The sequence below is a fragment of the Pocillopora verrucosa genome, chromosome 11 (genome assembly GCF_036669915.1).
Source record: "Pocillopora verrucosa isolate sample1 chromosome 11, ASM3666991v2, whole genome shotgun sequence".
In the NCBI taxonomy this organism is placed as follows: domain Eukaryota; kingdom Metazoa; phylum Cnidaria; class Anthozoa; order Scleractinia; family Pocilloporidae; genus Pocillopora; species Pocillopora verrucosa.
In genome coordinates, this window is record NC_089322.1 from 16,795,183 (window position 1) to 16,814,069 (window position 18,887).

The window sequence follows — 18,887 nt, forward strand, 5'->3', positions numbered from 1 at the left end:
TTAAGGCTCGGTCACCTAGCAAAACAGCGCCGGCGGGAATTTTTTAAAGAAGAATATTTCGTAAGAGGATTTCCAATCGCTTTTAAAAGTTATAAACAGGATAAAGGAAGAAAAATGTACAGCCATATAAGAAGAAAAAGGTTTTACGTGGTATGTTAAACTTTATTTATTTGTATTTCTCTCATAACTTTGTTTCTTTCCGTGTTTATCAGCCAACTAAATAATCCAACTGTTGTCACTTGTGAACAACAACATTCTAAGTTTCCGGGATATTTTTGTCTGATATGCGTTGTCTGTTTAAGACAATTTACACTATGAATTCAACTAGCCCTTCGTAAACAATAGATAAAACGCATACAACCTCTTTACCCTACTGGAATCTATGTACAATTAAAATCAAAACAGTCCTGGTTATTCTTTTCAAATTCAATTTAAACATGCTAACATTAACAAACACGTGTTCCACCCCATAGAAGAGAATTGTTTTTGGCAAGTTCTGACTCACCTGAATGGGCTTTGGACTCTAATACTAGGACGTGAGAACCTTTTTTTCTCCTTTTATTTACGTGCTACCACTTTACTCTTAACATCGGGCTTTTAAGTTGCAGTGTTACTTCTCGATTTTTCATAATTTGTGACAGCTCGATACTCGTTTCATTTCTACTTCAAGATGTTCTCAGAGTAAAATGTTTTACTTTGAGAAAGACGTTCATTCATCTACGAATCCATTTCCCACTCATTTTGCAAGTGGCTACACCGTCACGCCGATTGATGGTAACACAACACTATTTCACGAGAATCCTGAAGAGTTTCAATTCTTTCTCATTAGTCACGTCACGCAGTCATCTTCTAAGGCATGTCACCTTTGGCGTGACAAATTTTAAGCTAGTGTATGGCGTCCCTCAAACAAAAGTTCCCTGTAACAGATCATCTTCCCCTCCGTATTCCTCTGTAAAGGAGCCGTCTTCTCTGAATTGCAATTCAAGTAAGCTGATTGAATTGGAGACGGGCCTTGAGTTGCGATTCTGTCTTCTCTCGCTAAGAAAAAATAACAAGACACTATGTCAGTCCGATTTGTATACAAATAATGACTCATAATTATGAGAAATTTGACCGCCTAGTTCAGTTGAAGGGGGATCATGAAAGTGCTATGAAGCCTTTTGGGGGATCAGGTAAAGTTTGTTGTAACAACCAAGGAAAAGGAAACTACCACCCAATCAGAGGTTCTTGATTGTAACTTCTCCTTGACAAGACCATAAGAAATGTGCAGAAAACAGTATGGGGAATATACATATTGATGTTAGGGTGTAAAGGGTTAATACATACAGCGGTGTCTTTTCAGCGTTCTCCGCTAAGTCGTTTGTTTCCTCGTCTTCAACGTTTTCCTCCAATTTTTTTGCTCCGTCTGTGTATCCGCGTTTTCGTTCGCGTTTTCTAACTAGAGAAACGAAAAAACAAGTAAGACTTATGAGAGGTGGGAATGGTATAAAACAATGTCGCAGTCAAAGGTATTTGGTATCAATGTCTGTATCTGTGCTACTGCGGGTTAATTTTGGGTTAGGGGAGGGGTAGCTGCGTATTTGTTCAGTTACTGATATTGATCCGTTCATTGCATCCCTTGGTAAGCTGTCAAATCCTACACTGTAAGACCTGAGTTCCATTAAGCGTGCCAACCCACACACATTCACGAGGAAAAAAATCCTTAACTTAACGGTGTTGAAGGTGTTTGAGATCTGATACTATCTAGCGTGCTCAAGTAGAAAGTTTATTGCAAAGTCACAAAGATAGCAATGAATGTTTCGCGCTGTTCTCCTTACCAGGTGGTAACTGGTAAAATCTACCGCCTGTAGTAACAATCATTACCGCTTAAAGTCGCTTGTAATTTTTGTAAATTCAACTGGTAAAAGGACTGCTCCACTGATTGAAAAATTTCTTTAACCTGTCGTGCTTACAAGAAAGGTGAACACTGATCTCGGCTCAGCTACGAAAATAAGGGAGTTCAGCTTGAATCTGACTCTACCTTAAGAGTTCTTTTAAAAACGTTCCCTGCAAACTCTAGCTAAGTAATATCAGATCATTGCCACTGTAACTACGTTAAGCTCTGATGGTAAATACTAAATAATTTACGTAGCCATGCGTGACGTTATCATAAGTTACGTTATCAAACGTCATGTTACAATACGTTACGTTATAATATCTTTTCTTTCAATACAAGCGTGTTTTTCGTAACGTTACATCACACTGCACTTGTTTCCCGCTTCATTACCTTCGTATTTTTTCCCTTTTCCCTTGTAATAGCTTATGAAGAGCAAGGCAAGCGCTGAAATCAGAACTAAATAGGCAATAAGGGCCAACATAATGAGAAACCACGCCTTTTGGTAAATGTGGGTTTTTTTGACCTCTGGCTGGCGTGCACCTGAAGAAACAAAACCATATTTAAACATTTCAGAATTGCTAGAATGTACAGTTTTCGATTGATTGTTGTGTGAACAACACCTAAATCAGGTTCGTTCAAGTTTTCGCCCCCCCCCTCCACTTCCGGGGCCAAAGTTGTGTTCAAATGCCCCACCAAGTGCTAGATTTTATTATAAATTTTTTTGAAAAGGTATAACAAATGACGGTGGCTTTCTTATAGACCTTTTCTTATGAGCCATCTGCTTGCAGATGTGAACTTTTCACCTTTAAATATTTACCTCCACATTAAAAGATAAGACGCGTTTTCACGCTGGAAAGACTTGACAGTTTTTGTAACTAAGGCAATGTTGAAATTCCCAACCCCCAGGCAAGGACGACAGTCAAATGCTTGTGGGTTGCCCGGGGGGAGGGAGTGTTTAGGCTTCAACTTGATCGATGCATTACTTCAAATGGCCGCGTTTTCCAGGTTTTAACTAGTTTTAATTGATCGTGCTCGGCTGAGAGGGTAAAATTCTGGACCAACCACATAGCTTAATAGAGCAAAATGCATGCAATCCATGATTGTCTTCAATACTTAATGGAAATTGCTAAATTTAATCGAAAAAGAGCCTCAAATAGATATGTCATTTCATAGGTTGAGAAAATCCAATGAATACGGCTAATTGAGAATGTAAGCAATTATCATAGATTATAATTTCTTGACTCGTCCAGATTGGAAGAACGGAAAAACTGAATGTGCTGAGAAAAGACATCTTCGCAAAAGCTAGTTGTATCAATTCATTGTTATTGCCTCTGTGTCGTGAGAAACCTTCATCCATATTGAAAAATAACTACACCCATTTGTTACCAATATTCCACTGAGTGGGTGTCTGTACTCTCTTTTACGAGGCATACATACCAATGTCAGTCTTGGTTCCCTGGCAAGTTGTTTTGACAGTTGAACTGGGTAGGCTTTCACCAACATTGTTAACTGCTTTGATGCGGAAACGAGGCGAAGTCCCCAAGCTTATGTTGAAGGTCATACTCGTTACATCCGATTTGCTAACGTTGTGCAATAAGCTGAAAACCACAGGGTCCTCACCGGATTCCTGTTCAATCAGGTAATGCGTGATTGGAGCACCATCAGTTGAAGGGCCTCGTACCCAGTGGAGTTCCACACTCCAGTTTTTACAGTCTGTTATTGTGACATTGATCGGCGGAGAGGGGACATCTAAAAAAAAAGGAAATAAGAAATATGCATTACAAGATGCGATTGGTGTTAATGCCACAGGTGATTACTGAAACCCGAGTTTTATCACATTACGTCAGATACAGATGAAGTCTGTATGGACCCATGGTGAACGGAAGAGTGCGAAATCTGACGATACCATCCAAAATCGGACTGCACCGTCGAAAACAGACAACTGTCTAAGACTTCTGACGATACCCGGCGTCCGAAAACAGACACAAATATCTGATATCGGATGGTACAGTACAACAACGATCATGAGTGTCCGAAATCAGGATGGTGCCGATCAAAAAACGGACGGGAGTTTTCGAAATCCGACGGTTCCGTCCAAAAACGGACACTAGAATGGACACACGTGTCTGAATCGAACGGTACCGCCCGAAAACGGATACAAGAGTTAGAAATCAGACATTTCCGCCCTAAAAAGGACAAAAGTGATCTAAATCGGATGTTATCGTTCGGAAACGGACTCAGGAGTCCAGAATCGGAGTCCAGTTACCGTCCAAAAATGGACACAAGAGTCCGAAATTGAACGGTGCCGTCCGGAAACGGATACAAGTGTCAGAAATCGGTCGGTTCCGCCCACAAGCAAATGATCTAAATCGGATGTTGTCGTCCGAAAACGGACACAAACTTTATGAGTGAAAACTTTATCAACGTGTCAATGTGTTAGCTGTAGATTAGCTGATTGGGGTCCGAAAAGGGACATAATTGTCCCTATTCGGACATGATTGTCTGAAATCGGACTGTCTGCCCAAAATATTAAAGTGGTAAATTAATTCGATTACTTACACAAGACACGGAGATAAGCGCTTGCTCTAACGTCAGCACTTACACCGTTGTCCGCCGTACACCAATATCTTCCGGCGTCATCCCGAGAGACGGTTAGGGTAAGCTTGCTTCCTGTGCCCACAGTCCTCCCATCTTTAGTCCATGTTATCTTTGGGATTGGATGTCCAGTGGCATTGCAATGGAACGTGACTTGTTTGTTTTCAACTTTCGATTGGTTCCTTGGTGTGGTGATTAAATGAGGTTTAACTGTAAATAAATATGGAAACGGAACTGATGTATTTGTCACCTCCAGTTAGGTAAACAATGATACTTTTACTCCCAAATATGCTAGCTCACTCAGAGAAATACGTTTATGAATGGTTGACAAGAAGGCTATGGACCAGCGAGAAACTCAATTGCTTACGGAAGGACCGCAATAACTTGTCATCTACGCCGCGCGTATCTGCTGAGTTAAGAATCGTTCCCATCGACCTTGGCTCGGTTCTTTCACAACACCTGGTCGTAGTGACCTTCTGGAAATTTCACCTGTACTGTGTTGTTGAATGTATTGCATTCAAAGTTGCCTTTAGCTGCTTGGTTAAAACTCTAGAATAATTTTGATGAGATCCTACGACTTTTCTTTTTTATCGTGTTTTTGCTAAAGATTGGTTCCAAAAGCGACCCATTCATACTTACTCTGTACATTTAGTCGAGCGCTGGCGTTGATGGCCGATCCCAAACCATTATCAGCTGAACACCAGTATTCTCCAGAGCGATTTCTGAACGCAACAAAGCTCAATGTGTTTCCTGTACCGATAGATCTCCCGTCTTTGAACCATGAGATCTTTGGGGTTGGGTTGCCGATGGCACCGCAGTGGAAAGAAGCCTCATCACCTTCTTGGACAGACTGGTAAGCTGGCCGACTTTGAAAATATGACGGAACTGTAAAAATTAAGGAAACAATGTTAGAATTACAACGTTTTAAATTTGAAATCTCTCTCTCGTAGAGCTACTATGTATCTGCCCAAACAGGTTAAATCATGAAGCTTCATACCATGAAATAAATCAGAGTATCGCTACCCCCATTGGATGCAAGTCCATCCCAGGCGCAGGTTAACCACCCCTCCCCCCCCCCCCCTCAGATTTCACTGACAGTTCACCTGTACTCGTTTATGCTCCAGGGGAAAGGGGCACCACGAGAGTAAAGATTCTTCCCAGCAACACAATAGAATAACCCAGCCAGGTCACACTCGAGCCTCTTGTCTCAGAAACCAGCGTGCTAACTGTTCAGCCACTGCGTCCCTGAAAGTGCGCGAACAGACCCGCTGCATTACATTGCAAGATGCTGGTTGGCTTAAGCCCTGAATACGTAGGATACTTACACTGCACATTCAGAAAAGCACTAGCATTGATAACGACATTCAGTCCATTTTGTGCACGGCACCAGTATCTTCCAGACTGTCCTCTCCATGTTGTTTCAAACCTCAGTGTGCTCCCGTGACCAAATGTCTCTCCATCCTTGACCCATGTTATGTTAGGAAGCGGATGGCCATTTGCATTGCAGTAGAATGCCGTTGTTCCTTTCTCAAGCACTGTTTGATTTCTAGGTTTTGTCACGAAAAACGGTAGAACTAGAATGTAACAGTAAAGCAAAGGAAAAGACTCAAAGTAATGCGGTTAAAATGCACACCTAATCGCGGTGGAGCCGAGTGAAGAGTCAGAAATGGGAAGGTTATGACAAATTTGACACAATTTCAATTTTGAAGCATCTGGTATTTAAGCGCAAGGTTCTAGGACGGTTTTAAATTCTGAAATCGTGTTGATTCTATTACTTCTTTGCATTGATCTGGGATCTCTTTTGCACCATGAATACTTTGTCACTAATAGATAAGGTCACCATAAATGGCTATGCAAACCACTCTTTAAATCACATTATTTAACATAAGTATTTACCCAGCACTGTTGGAACTGTCGTTGCAGAAGCCTTGCCCATCATATTCACAGCATTGCAAGTGTAGTTTACGGCATCCTTGTCTTTATCGACGGTCTTTACTACCAAAGTACCGTCTAATAGTAACCTATATCGACTTTTAACGGCTCCGTCTGAGATCTGAACTCCATTGACAAACCACTGAAATTTTGGGCGAGGCTCTGCATTTGGGTTGCAGTGTAATCTGCCCTCATGGCCATGAAGCAAGTGAAAAGGGCCAAAATGGCGATTGTTGAAGGATGGTTTCCAGGCTGAGAAAAACAAATTGTTCCGAAAAAAATAAATTGAAATTATTCATGTTCAGATATTGTGTGATGCTCAACTGACAAGAGCGAAGTAAGATTTTCTTTTTGCTCCAAAGAGTCCTTTTCAAATGAGCGTCCACAATCTAGGATTTTGCTGGTATTGCTTTACTTTGCTTTGTCATTGATCTTGAAAACTCGCGCCGTCTTCGGTATCTATCAAATTCAACACCATAAAACAATTTGCTCCTTGGACACTCGCGTTTCCTTTGTTTGAGGCTTTGGCAGCCGCTATCGTTTGTCTCCTCGTGTTATTTCCCTTTCTTGTACTTGGCTATTATCATGGTGAAATTTATGCTTATAAACATCAAAGGTCAGTCCTTTCTTTAAATGACTTTCCAAAAAGCCATCTTAGAATAGACTACCTTAAAATCACTCGTGATATTTAGATTCATCAAACCTACCTTTCACTTGAACCCAGGTTGCAGACACAATCATACCGTATTGGTTTTCCACAGCACATTGATAAACACCCTCATCGGTCAGATTAACATTTCTGAGATGTAATTTGCTTCCATCCACGATTATCCGATCACTGTTAAGACACAAATGCATGCAGGCTCATGAACCTTCAAAACCCAAAGAAGTTGTACCTGCATTGCAATATTTTGGTTGTTTTCTGGGATGTTGTGTAAATTGCCGTTATAGAGAAGAAAACATCTAAATAATCATTTTTCATGACAGACAGATACTACTCGCGTCGTAGATGACGGTTTTGTCATCTGTGTGTGCTTTGAAGCGTCAAGAAGCGGAACCGTATAAAAACGAGCAGCGGTGCCGCGAGAAGTTTTTCCACTCGCGGCTTTGCTGCTAATCGTTAATTTTCCATGCACCCTAAACTGCTAGCTCGCATGATAATGAGACAACATCAGAGAGGCAAGAGCTAACAAAAACGAAGGACACTGAGGATGTTAAGCAAGTTAAGCTCGGCAAGATGCGAAATCTGTGATTTCAGAAGCACCTTCAAAATGCAATATTAGTTTAATTTTTTGGAAAGTTGAGCCTGCACGTGCTTTGTTTTGGTTTCTGTGGTTTTTTAACAGCCAAATTACAGTTTCCAAATTAAGAAAACAACATACACAAATAAACTACTGATAGCCAAGCAAAGAAGAGAAACAAAGCAAAACAGTAGACTTAACACTTCATGCTTGTTTGGGTATGGCATGAATTCATACGTAAAAAATGTACGCTATAACTCGTACGTTTACCTTGACGACTGCAAGTGTACACCATTCTTGTACCATAGGATTGTTGCCACAGGGTCTGCAACCACTTGACACTCAATAGTTTCATTTTTATCAATTATGATGCTCATTTCACTTGGTGGAGGATTGTCGTTCCATCTTGGTGGAACTAAAAAAAAAGACGACACTGATTATTTTTTAAGACCTGTTCCACCTCTCTTGGTTTATAGGGGTTCCAAAGAAGACGAGGCGGTGAACTGATGCTTAATGTACGAGATGGTGATGATTTCAAAGTTGTGGATAAAACTCCAGTTTACTGTGTGATGAGATAAAACCTATCAAGCAATAAGGTATTTTTTCATGCTGCTACAATGTGAATCAATTTTACTTTAAGTCTGCCAGTGAAACCTTATTAGTGTGTGACCATTCGCATGAGAGCTTCCCAGCAGTACTTTCCCTTAGATCAATTGAGTGTAGAAAGTAATCGGGGATTTTACTGGTTTTGTTTTACTTTGCTCTATGATTACAAAACTTCGCAATCAGATGCAAAACTAAAACCATTCATGACTTGATCGCCTGAGTTCTCCCGCCCTTTGAGCAATTAGGTCGTTTTTCCTTTTACTTTGAGTTCTCATTGCCTCGTTTTGGTAATTTTCTTCCTTCTGATTGGCCGTTACGGTGACTCAATCGAAAAGCGTTCTACATGTTGCAGAGTAGACATATAATGGATGACAGTTTACCTTTCACTTCCAAATTGATTGTACGGACCATGGGGTAGACATTGCCACGGGAATTGTTTGCCTCACAAGTGTACACATCTTGGTGACTTTCCCTGTTCACATTTGTGATAATTAGACGATGGCCATAGTAATGGCGAGGGATTTCAAAGGAATTCTGTCCATTTACAATCTGTTGTCCATTCTTCTTCCACGTGATTTCTGGTGTTGGCCTGCAAGTTGTACAAAGATGCAGTGTATGTTGGAGTGCTGCACAAACTAACAGGTAGGCAGAACATTTTAAATTGTCTATTAATCTAGAAAAAATCTGCTTCCTCTACCTCGCATTTTCCAAAAGTAAGAGATATGCGATACTCACCGTCCATTTGCGAAGCAGTAAAGAATTTTCCGTCTTCCCTCAATGGCAAGCTCGTCCACCGCAGGTACAGCGGCCCAAGAAAGCGTAACAGGAGTGCCGGGGTCTGGGTAGGAAGGAGACACATTCACGTCATTTAAGTTCAAGTTGAAGAGGTAAAGGATATTTTCTTTTCCACTAATTAACTAATTATCTGCCGCTACGTGATATTTTAAATAATACTTTATGAAAAGGGGGTAAGTTTCCAAAGAAAGTGTAATGCTGCATCAGTGGGAGAGTATAACAAGGTAATTTGGTTACGTTTTACGTTACGTATCAACTGAGTTGATAATGTAAACTAGCCAATGTAAAGAGTTTCAAAGCTGACGTTTCGAGCGTTTCGAACTCAGTTGATAAAACCAAAACTTCACGGAAAAAGATCTTGAATGAAATAACGCTGCGATAACGTACGCAAGATCGGTCCACATTTACGGTAAAGCATATAGCGCCGTGACTGATATCAATCATTCAAACTAATAGTTTTCTTAACAATCACCATTCGGCAGCCACGTGTCCGCAAGTACGCGCCTATTCTTTACCTTTCTGTTGAGGGTTCTTCTTCACAAGACGTAATTTTCCAGAATCTTCATAGGTACTCCCAGCGCTTATTTGACACTTTATGCCACCGTAGTTAACCTCGTCGATATCCTCCTGGGTGAGGTAAGCGATTAACAAAGTCCCGTCTGGAGATAATCCTCGTCGTTCGCTCCTCGACAAGTGGATATTTGATGGTTTTACCCAAGCGTATGAAGTGCCAAAGCCCGCTGTGTGTTTGGGACACTGAAATCGGAAAGGCTTTCCAAGGTCAACCGCTACACTCTTGCTGCTGCTATCGATGAATTCACCATGAGCTGACAAAGATTGAAAGAAGTGAAATATTTTAACCCTCTAAACCCTAGGAGAGACTGGCATCAAATTTCTTCACACAATATAACCCCTGAATCACACATTAAGGTCATGAGAATAAAGGAAATGATCACCAACGAAAGAAACTTTTGATTGGTAAACAAAATCTCCATGTCAGCACCTTAGGAAATGTAGAAAGAGCAGTATAGAAAATATGCATACTGATTTTAGGGTGTTAAGGGTTAATGACAAGTTAAATTCACTGAAATGAAGCGAATTTTAATCGAATGTCGAACTGAATTAATCTGGCAATGCACTGGTTTTGCTCAGCGCTCCACCTTACTCTGCGATTGGAGTAGCAACTTCGCGCCAGGCTCCAAACCAGTAGAGTGCATCTCTAAAACCAATCGGGGCACCCAACTGAAAAGCTCTCTATCGAAGAATATGAATTATGATTAAGTACGAGGGCTTCTCTTTGCTTCTCTTGATCATCATCAGATCAGTAAAGATCAAAGAATAGTGCACGTATTGTAATAGGTAAAAATTCAAGGAAATATCAACAAAATCTCAGTAAAAGAAGAATGAGTTCCATTTTTTTCAAAGTTCGAAGAAAAATGAGAAACGGTTCCAGATGATGAAGTTTTAGATATCTTGTTACGTCATCTTTCTTCTGGTATAAGAAATCCCGTTGTTTATCGCAGGTTTTCCAGTATGATATGACGCCAAGAGAATATACAGTTTATATTCTCTTGATGACACATATCACTGAATTTGGCCTTTAAAATGAAATTTTAATGTTCAGAACACTCGAAACAGAGCTATCATCACTTCGGATGTATTCTCGTGCTAAAAACAAAAATGTTTCCCTCTCGTCTGAGTCAATCTCAGCTACGAAGGTTCCCTTTTGACAAAGTACCGGAAAAAAAAAATAAAAGAAAGAACGAGGAAGCGGCATTTTCGAAATATCCATGAATCAAGATACTCAAGTAATATGTAAGCACTACGCTGTGGGGTGGCCTAAGGAGCACAACCCTAGGATGGATAGAACGGTAACGAACCTCTACTACTGCACAAGCCACGTGACTGCGAATCTTTCCCGTTTCATTTGAAAGAAACAGAAAGGGCTGCTATGCAGGCTTAGAGGATAGAAAGAAGAGTAGCCAAGTGTTAAGCTGTTTTGTAACTTGATAGCCAATCCGATCTGTTTAAAAAAAAAATTGTCTTAATCTGATCTCGTTTGCTCATCTTTTAAAAAGATTTACCTGTTATAGCGACTCTCACTTTCCTACTGAATACTTCAATTTTAGTGTCCTTATCCTTAACAATACACTGATAAGTCCCGCTGTGTTGGGAAGATAAATATTTGCCAATCAAAGTGCCATCTTTATTGAGAGAATAATGCGGTGATCCCCTGAACGATGTGAGCTCTGTATCATTATGTTTCCACGTCCAAGAAAGATTTGTCCCTGCGGCTCCACAAGGCAGTTTAAACCCTCTAGATTCAACATCATCTGGGTTGACTAAATCCTTTTGTATGAAATTCGTGATCTCGGGTGGACGCCGGCTTGCGACTGAAAGAGAAGTAAAAGTTCGCTTATTAAGTACTCTCCACAGACAGTTCGGCTCAGCGACTGAAAACGAAAATGTAGCTAAGTATATCCTATCAGACGTTTTGCCTAGGGTTAGGATTAGGGTTAGGCACAACTCGTAAAACTACGGCACAACTCGTAAAAATACACAGCAATACTACACACCAAAACGTCTAATTAGTTATTTGTTATCCAACTGCTAATTATTCTGCCAAGTCTTTCTGTTCATTTCTCATAGGGCGGGAAAAGCAAAGCGGATAGAGAAGCCTAGCGCGCGCAGCCGACTGGTGTAACAGGTTTTTTTACAGTACAAAATAACCAACAGTTCAAAACAACCGTGCAATATCGCAGGATATTTGTACTCTATTCGTGCGTAATTTTTACTCTACTTTGTGTAGTTGGATAATAAGTAAGCATATAGAAAACTTAGAGACTAGTTTAACCGGTGAAAATTCGCAAGAATGATGAAATAATTTCGTATGCCATTTGTATCGGAGTGAATGAGCGCAAATAAATTCTTTAGTTTTTCTTCAACAATTTTTCACTTTCCACATTGTTTGAGATTGATTGACATTCACAGCCGAGGCTATGCTGCAATGTTTTCATGTAATTCATTTTAAATGTAATGGCAGAATAACAGACTTTAACATCGCTTGGGTTATATGAGGACTTGGTAACACCAGTTTTTGTGATCCTGTACCCTTGGGGAGAGTCATACCTTGGGTCATACAGATGTTAGTGGGTACTGATGAGTAATTTCACACTGTTACTTCTCCAGTGATCAAAACTATAGCAAAATTCTCCAGCATACGTTCCTCCAGTTTTTTTTTTAATATGCTGAATTCATTTGAAATATCAACATTTACCTGCTTTTGCCGTGACAAAGCTGAGCGTTAAAGCCAAGAGATAGATTCTCTCCATTGCTTCTGTTAAATGGAAACAAATTGGAAACATAAAGCTATCTATCTTCAAGTTGTTCATAAGGAAAATTTTACCATTACTGCCGCATACCAAAAAAGCCTTTGATCTTTACGAGTGACAGTCTAATTTCTCCCACAACATCGCATCTGTATTAAACATTAAGGTCACGGGAGTGAAGGAAATGATCGCCAATTGACGTACGTAGCTCATAATTGTTAGGCAAATTCTCCTCGTCAGCACAATAGGAAATTGATAGAGAACAGTATCGAGAATATGCATGCTGATGTTAGATTGTAAAGATTTCAGCCCACCCATTCCCAAATCCCACCCCACCCCACCCCATGAATGTCAGGTTTCACAGAAGCGTGGAATCTCTACTAGTCCTCTTCGTCTTGTCACGCAAGTAACATCTTTCTTTTAAGGCCTGTTGCGTGACGAGTCCAATCAAAGGCTAATTTCATGTTAATCACTTCTGGGAGTTAAAGGATTAAGGGTGGCCAATTCACAATATCAACTCAGCTGGTAAATTAAACCAAGTTATCTTGTAATACCCTTCGCCGACACAGCACCACAGTTTCTATCCCAACTTACCCTCTATTCACTAAGAGCTTGTCCCTTTGTCGTGGCGTGAGCCTTCTTTGATCTTCAAAAACTCTGACGAATCGTCTTAGTACTACTTTACAAAGCAGCTGAATAAAACCTAGAATATTTAAAAAACCAATTTATTAACAGTTTATCGGTTAAACCTTTCCTGCAATTACATGGTAAGAATACTGATAACTAACTGGATGCTGTAAGACAAATCATCTTCTGAAGCTACTAAAGCTTCTCAACAAAAATCGCATTTCTCATTTCCGACACGCGTTTAGGAATTTGAAAATTCTTCGCCCAGCCTATGGGGCGTAGGTATCATTTTCCAGCAGGAGATTCTACATCAGCCTCTTAACGTCAGGTTGTTTTACCCTAGTTAATTGGATCCTTTTTCTGCAAAAAAAAGGGGGTAATAAGCACCCCGAAACTCCCACCCCCCCCTCTCCACGCCCTAGTGTGATTGTCAGTCTTCAGGGTTAGTCGAGGAGTGTCCTACCGAAATCCGATTTTCTGTGAAACGTTTTGGCATCGATTTCGCTTTGTGTATCTTTTTTTGCGTGTGTGTGTCATTAGATAAAATCTGCCACAAACATTGACCCCACAATGAGAGAACCTCGATTTTTATAACCTTCTTAAAGGTCAGTCTGTCTGTTTTGTCTCTTTTTGACGCAAGCAGTTTTGATCAAGCTGGGCGGTAGCATTGAGGCCAGCACGAAGAAGCAAGGAAGAAGGGGGGGGGGGGAGGGAAAGGGAGGTTATCCCCACAGCGGCTCTTCTGGAACCGTGAAAAATATCCCTCGACGGCCCTTATGTGAGCGTGTCCCTAAAGTAACGGAGACAAATTCAGAAGCCAACCATAGCTAGATGTAACGACTATTTTTATGAACGTACATAGTCTTTCTTTCCGTTTTGTTGGAGGGTACTGTCCTGAATCTATACTTGAGCTATAAAGAAACCGCCAGAACTCTAGCGGCGGTCATTTCAGATTTAATCGCCTTAGCAGTATCACAGTATCACACCACAATTTTACCGCCTAAAAGATATTGAGCACTCTCCCGGTCCATCAAGTAGAGCAGGCGCCCCACCCCCCCCGCCCCATTGCGAACTAAGCTGAATTTTACCTGCTGCTGTACTAAATGCTGCATCATAAATTAAACGGTTAACGCTTTGACAATTAAAAACCAGGGATACTTACCGAAAAAAATTACGTGAACACAAAGGGGTTTGCCAACCATTTTACAAAAGCATCAACTAGACAATTTCCTGTGATTAAACATACAGTCGCCAGAAAGATTATAGCAAACAAGTGGTTGGAATGCATAAAATTCTCGATAAGCATAAAGTTATTGTGCTGGCAGCTGACAGATATCCAGTTAACTCATTCACTGATACCCCTGCGTTATTAACAAGATTACGTTGATTAGGAATTGACGGAGGGAGCTTAATGCCAAATATTTTTGAGAAAGTTTTATGCGCATGAAATGTTTAAAGCTGCTTCGAGTAAATGTAAACAAGATCTAAAACATTCGATAGTTTTCTGTTTCATCCGTGTACAGTGGCATTGCCTGTCTCACTTGTGCTTTTCCATGTACTGTTCCTTTCGATTATAAGCGTGTTGTGCTTTTGTGATTAGTTTATTTTAACATCGAGTGTCGTCTCGTGAAGACCAGTCTAATTTAGGGGTCAGCTAATTTGTCTGGCTCTGCTGGAAGATATGAATTCTCTGATATACCCGTCGAAGAACTGATAACGTATAGGTTTAATGTAAAGCTTGTCAAAAGCATTTTAAACCTGTTATGAGTTGGTCGTAAACTGTGACATGTGAAATTGCTTTATTAATAGTATTCTGAAGTACAAATTTCGAAGCGCAATAATGATTTTTCAATCGTTTGTCGAGCTTCTCTCGCTATGTAGACAATCGACTTCCGATTGCCGAGTAATATTTTGCTAACGGCAAATCGATCAGTTAGTACGCGACGGAATTGTAGGCTTTTAGGAAAAAAAAATTCTCTTTGATATGTTGATGCCAATGAGAAAATACGTTTGTGTTGTTTTAAACCACCTTTCCGATCACCTTTAACTCACTGGAAACGTACGATTCCTGAAGAAAATTTCGTCGATGATCTTTGAGAAGGAAAACAGGAAATCCTTTCTTGATTTGAGTAAAAAGATTAGGACCTGATTTTTCAGTTGCGCAAAATATTCTTAGAACTGTACAACTGTGCCGTAAACAAAAGAGGAAGTCAACATCCACCCTTCCTTTCTATCGAACCTGCTGTTTAATTAATGATCGAGAATGAAGGTATTGATCGAGTTAAGCATTCGTTTAAATAGAGCAGTTTCGGCGCGTGGCTCCATGACTCATTCCTGTGTGAAACTCACAGATAATAATGATAAAAACACATTACCTGGTAATTTACTTGATCCTGTTCTCAAACAACGAACAGCGCAACGGGAAAATCAGCAGTAGGGTCGTTGTCGCGTGCGAAAATGTCTGTGACGATTATTACCGATGAAGGTAAATTCCGCGTTGTTAAATTGAATTCAGGAATGATCCGATGAACCAAACCGCATGCTTCAAGATCAAGTTTTGTCGGAATTAAGAGTTGCGCGAATAAGGGAGAACCGTGATGACAGCGTCAGTCAATGTCGCGTTACGATGTTTATCTCAGAAAGACATCTTCTTTGTCTCACAAGAATGTTTATCATGTACTTATTATCATAATGCAAAACCTTTGGCTCTTAGCACGTTTGAAACCAGGAAACCATTTCAGCAGTCTGTGTGAGAACCTGCCATGATCACAGCAAGCCAGGCTTTTTTTCTTTGGTCTTAATTTACTGTTTTCTATCTAGGAATTCTGAACAGTTGAGTCCAAAAATGTTCGGCACGTGCGTGAGCGTAAATATCTGTGATAATAATGTTCAAAGCGTCACGAAATGAAAATTGTGAAGTTGTTTGCTGGTTTGTTTGTTTGTTTGTTTGTTTGCTTATACAACTAAATTGCTTTTAATAAATGACTTGGTTTTAAGTGGCCTAGGTATACTCGAGAAAAAGGCCAAGTTCTCGAAAATGCGAGTTACACTTATGGCGGTATAAATTAAATTACATTTCTCTTTAATCAACACATTTGAAAGAGTTACGGGTCAAGGCTTGTAAAAATTCTTGCAAAAATTAAAAGCTGTGTCGATCCCGCTTCATCCTAAACCAAACTATTCCTTTGTGGTTTGTTTTTGTATTTTTTCTTTTTGTTTTGGTTCAGACTCCAACTTGAGGGTAGTTCTCCAGTCATCTTTCGCCAGCCTGCTTTTTCGTTTGTTTTCATTGAATGAGCGCCGAGCACAGGCCATTTTTTCATGTCGCAACGATGGACGTAAAAAAGAGTGACGAACGTAGCACTCAATCAAAATATTTCACATTTTCAAAATAAGCAAGATCTCCTTTTGAGCCGCACTTTAAGTTCGTCCCGCAATGCTCTGAAGTTCGTAAAGCTTACTGCGTGACGATACAGGTAGACGATCTGCTCGAAGGGAGCTTAACTTTGAAAGTATCCCATCGATATTTATTTGCTGAGACTATCTTGAACGTCTGCCAGTCAGCCACAACAATCTAGTTCATGATTGACCTCTTACTGGCTTCTCCGGGTCTACTTCACGTAAAGCAGAGCGTGAGTATGACCTGACAAAATTATTTATCGTAATACCGGCATGATATAAGTAGAATTTCCTTCTGGTTTAACATTTCCTGAAATGTAAATTGGCAATTCGAGTCGTGAGTGGCGTGTCGAGAGATTTATTTGGAACTGAGAAATGTAAACAATGACGGCTGGATCGATCATTTGTGAAATGTAGGTACGTGACTTCCTGTAAAGGCGCGTTTTTTTTGCTTTCAACTTTTGCCCTAAATTTCCTGTTTTGTTCAGCGAAGAAAAAAATGGAAACTTCCACCCGATTTCTGTCGGAGAAAATTGGAGGTTGAAAGAGGATACATAACGAAAGAGAAATTTAGAAAAAGTCAAAGATGCATTTGTGTTTCGAATTAACTAGACGAACTCCATGTTCATGAAAACAATGACTGTAATGACTGGAGCAATATAAAATTTTCAGACCACGGCTCTCGACATCATAAACGCATCATTTGTCTCAAATTTTTTCCTCGATATGTACTACACCAAAGTAAATTCATGTTACACACCACTTGTTTTCCCTGGGCGAAACTGAACGCTCTTACCTCAACAGTGACGTTACCAAGAACGCAAGAAATGAAGCGACGAACTAAGATGCAAAGAAGGAAAAAAACAACTGAAACCAAACGGAAAAAAAAAAGAAACAAATGATGCGTTTATGATGTCGAGAGTCGTGGTCTGAAAATTGAAATCGTTAAAGGTTTAAGTACTGTTGTATTTGCCTCAGCATTGTGGTATCAAAATATATTTTTTCGTTTTGGCAACTGCGCCCTTTGTACTATTTCAAGAAAATACCTCTTGACTATGTCTAGTGGGCTTAAGCCTTTTTTAAGTTATTGTGACGAGTTCTTGGACAAGACATTTTTAAATGTGACATTTTTAAAATATAAATCTTACTGTGCCGATCTCCAGCTAAGGTTATGAATAAGTATTATTACCAACTATGTGTAAGTACTATAAGTACTATTACCAACAGCTTTGAAAATTGCTATCAAATATATTAAACCGTGTTTACCTATAAGTAGTTAGTATGCAGATTCAGTTTATGCAAATGGTTCATTATTTTGGACCGAGAAGGAATTTACAACGGGACGTTCAGTGTGTGTTCTTTTTGGAATAATCCGAGAGTTTTAGGGGGGAGCGTTGTAGTAAAATCTTCAAATCAAGTGAATAAACCGTGGGTTTATTCTCTTGAAGGAAGCGTGGTACAGCTTTTTCACGTTTTCGACAACATCCTTTCATTTGAGTACCTTTACAATAACCCATCCACGAAATATACTGTACTCCTCTAGTAGTCGTCTCGCACTCAAAGAAAGTAGCGACAACTGGGTCTTAATTAACAAACGCAAAGCTTATGAAATTCGTCTCTTACTTTTAAGAAGCTTTTTCGGGGCCACAAGAGGAGTCCTGAAATTTGTCTATTATTGTTCCTGCGCAATGTGTGACCAGGTGTTACTGAGGATAAACAAGACGCCTGCAAGATTAAGTAACTGTTAATGTTCGTATATGAAGATTGATGTTGCATAAGCGTTATATAAATAGTCCCAACATGGGATGTCCCTATCAGCGGAACTCGTAACTTCTTTATGATTGAGCAACGAGTCGTGTAACTCCACCTAATGCTGAAGGGAATGACGTCACAGTTCCGTTTGGGTTCCTCGAAAAGTCTAACCTAAACTTCTTCAATGGTCGTTATTTTTTAAATCCCATAAATCTTGGATATCCATGAATGCCCTGATTTCATTCTCTTACACAAACATTTCTTCGTTGTCTTTATATCTCGGTGAACCGCCGACTGATAATCTTTTATGTGTTTGTTAGCGTTGTAGAGAATACTGAGGGCTTGTTAAAACGTACCAACTTGTTTCAGTTGATCGGCTATCGTGAAAAAGCACTTTCGAGTATTCTCAGTGGAAGGACAGCACGTAATCTCTGAGTTCGTGGTTTAGTAAAAGAAAATCTGAAGATCATGTCAAACTGCACGACGTAACTTCAATTCTCTTGACGTTTTTTTTTTCTTTTAAAAAAAAAAAGCTGTTTTCATCTCGTTTGGACGAGCTTAGCGGAAGTCATCATCGCGGTCGAGTGATTATATTGACGACTTTCGCTAATTAGTGATCACACCTCTGACACCGCCGACTTATTCCTATGTACTGACGTAACTTACTTTCATTACGCACAACGCATTACAACATATACATTCCGCACAAATGTTGTAGAATGCTGGGAAGATGAG

General features: G+C 40.0%; 1 protein-coding gene across 3 annotated transcripts; it reads right to left on the reverse strand.

Moving 5' to 3' along the window:
* Positions 1 to 141: 141 nt before the first annotated feature.
* Positions 142 to 18,320, reverse strand: LOC131774234 (fibronectin type III domain-containing protein). 3 transcript variants are annotated; one of them, XM_066174382.1, is made up of 17 exons: positions 18,024 to 18,320; positions 12,969 to 13,077; positions 12,323 to 12,382; positions 11,130 to 11,438; positions 9,561 to 9,872; positions 8,986 to 9,088; positions 8,631 to 8,839; positions 7,915 to 8,059; positions 7,111 to 7,241; positions 6,368 to 6,655; positions 5,797 to 6,045; positions 5,111 to 5,356; positions 4,436 to 4,681; positions 3,314 to 3,625; positions 2,267 to 2,416; positions 1,327 to 1,438; positions 142 to 1,038 (listed from the first exon to the last, which is right to left on the reverse strand). In XM_066174382.1, the coding sequence occupies exons 3-17, from the start codon at positions 12,375 to 12,377 to the stop codon at positions 903 to 905; spliced, it is 3,003 nt and encodes a 1,000-aa protein (XP_066030479.1). In that variant the 5' UTR covers positions 12,378 to 12,382; positions 12,969 to 13,077; positions 18,024 to 18,320; the 3' UTR covers positions 142 to 902. The 3 variants fall into 3 exon arrangements, with proteins under 3 accessions (XP_066030479.1, XP_066030478.1, XP_066030480.1); XM_066174381.1 differs by lacking the exon at positions 18,024 to 18,320 and adding an exon at positions 15,377 to 15,789; XM_066174383.1 differs by lacking the exon at positions 18,024 to 18,320 and adding an exon at positions 14,164 to 14,181.
* Between the last annotated feature and the right edge of the window lie 567 nt (positions 18,321 to 18,887).

Coding starts and splice junctions, on each gene's coding strand:
- LOC131774234 (XM_066174382.1), bottom strand. CDS start 12,377: ATGGAGAGAATCTATCTCTTGGCTTTAACGCTCAGCTTTGTCACGGCA. Junction 5,357..5,796: donor TGCTTTTCTGAATGTGCAGT/GTAAGTATCCTA, acceptor TAATTTTTACAG/TTCCGTCATATTTTCAAAGT. Junction 1,039..1,326: donor AACGCTGAAAAGACACCGCT/GTATGTATTAAC, acceptor ATTTTTTCTTAG/CGAGAGAAGACAGAATCGCA.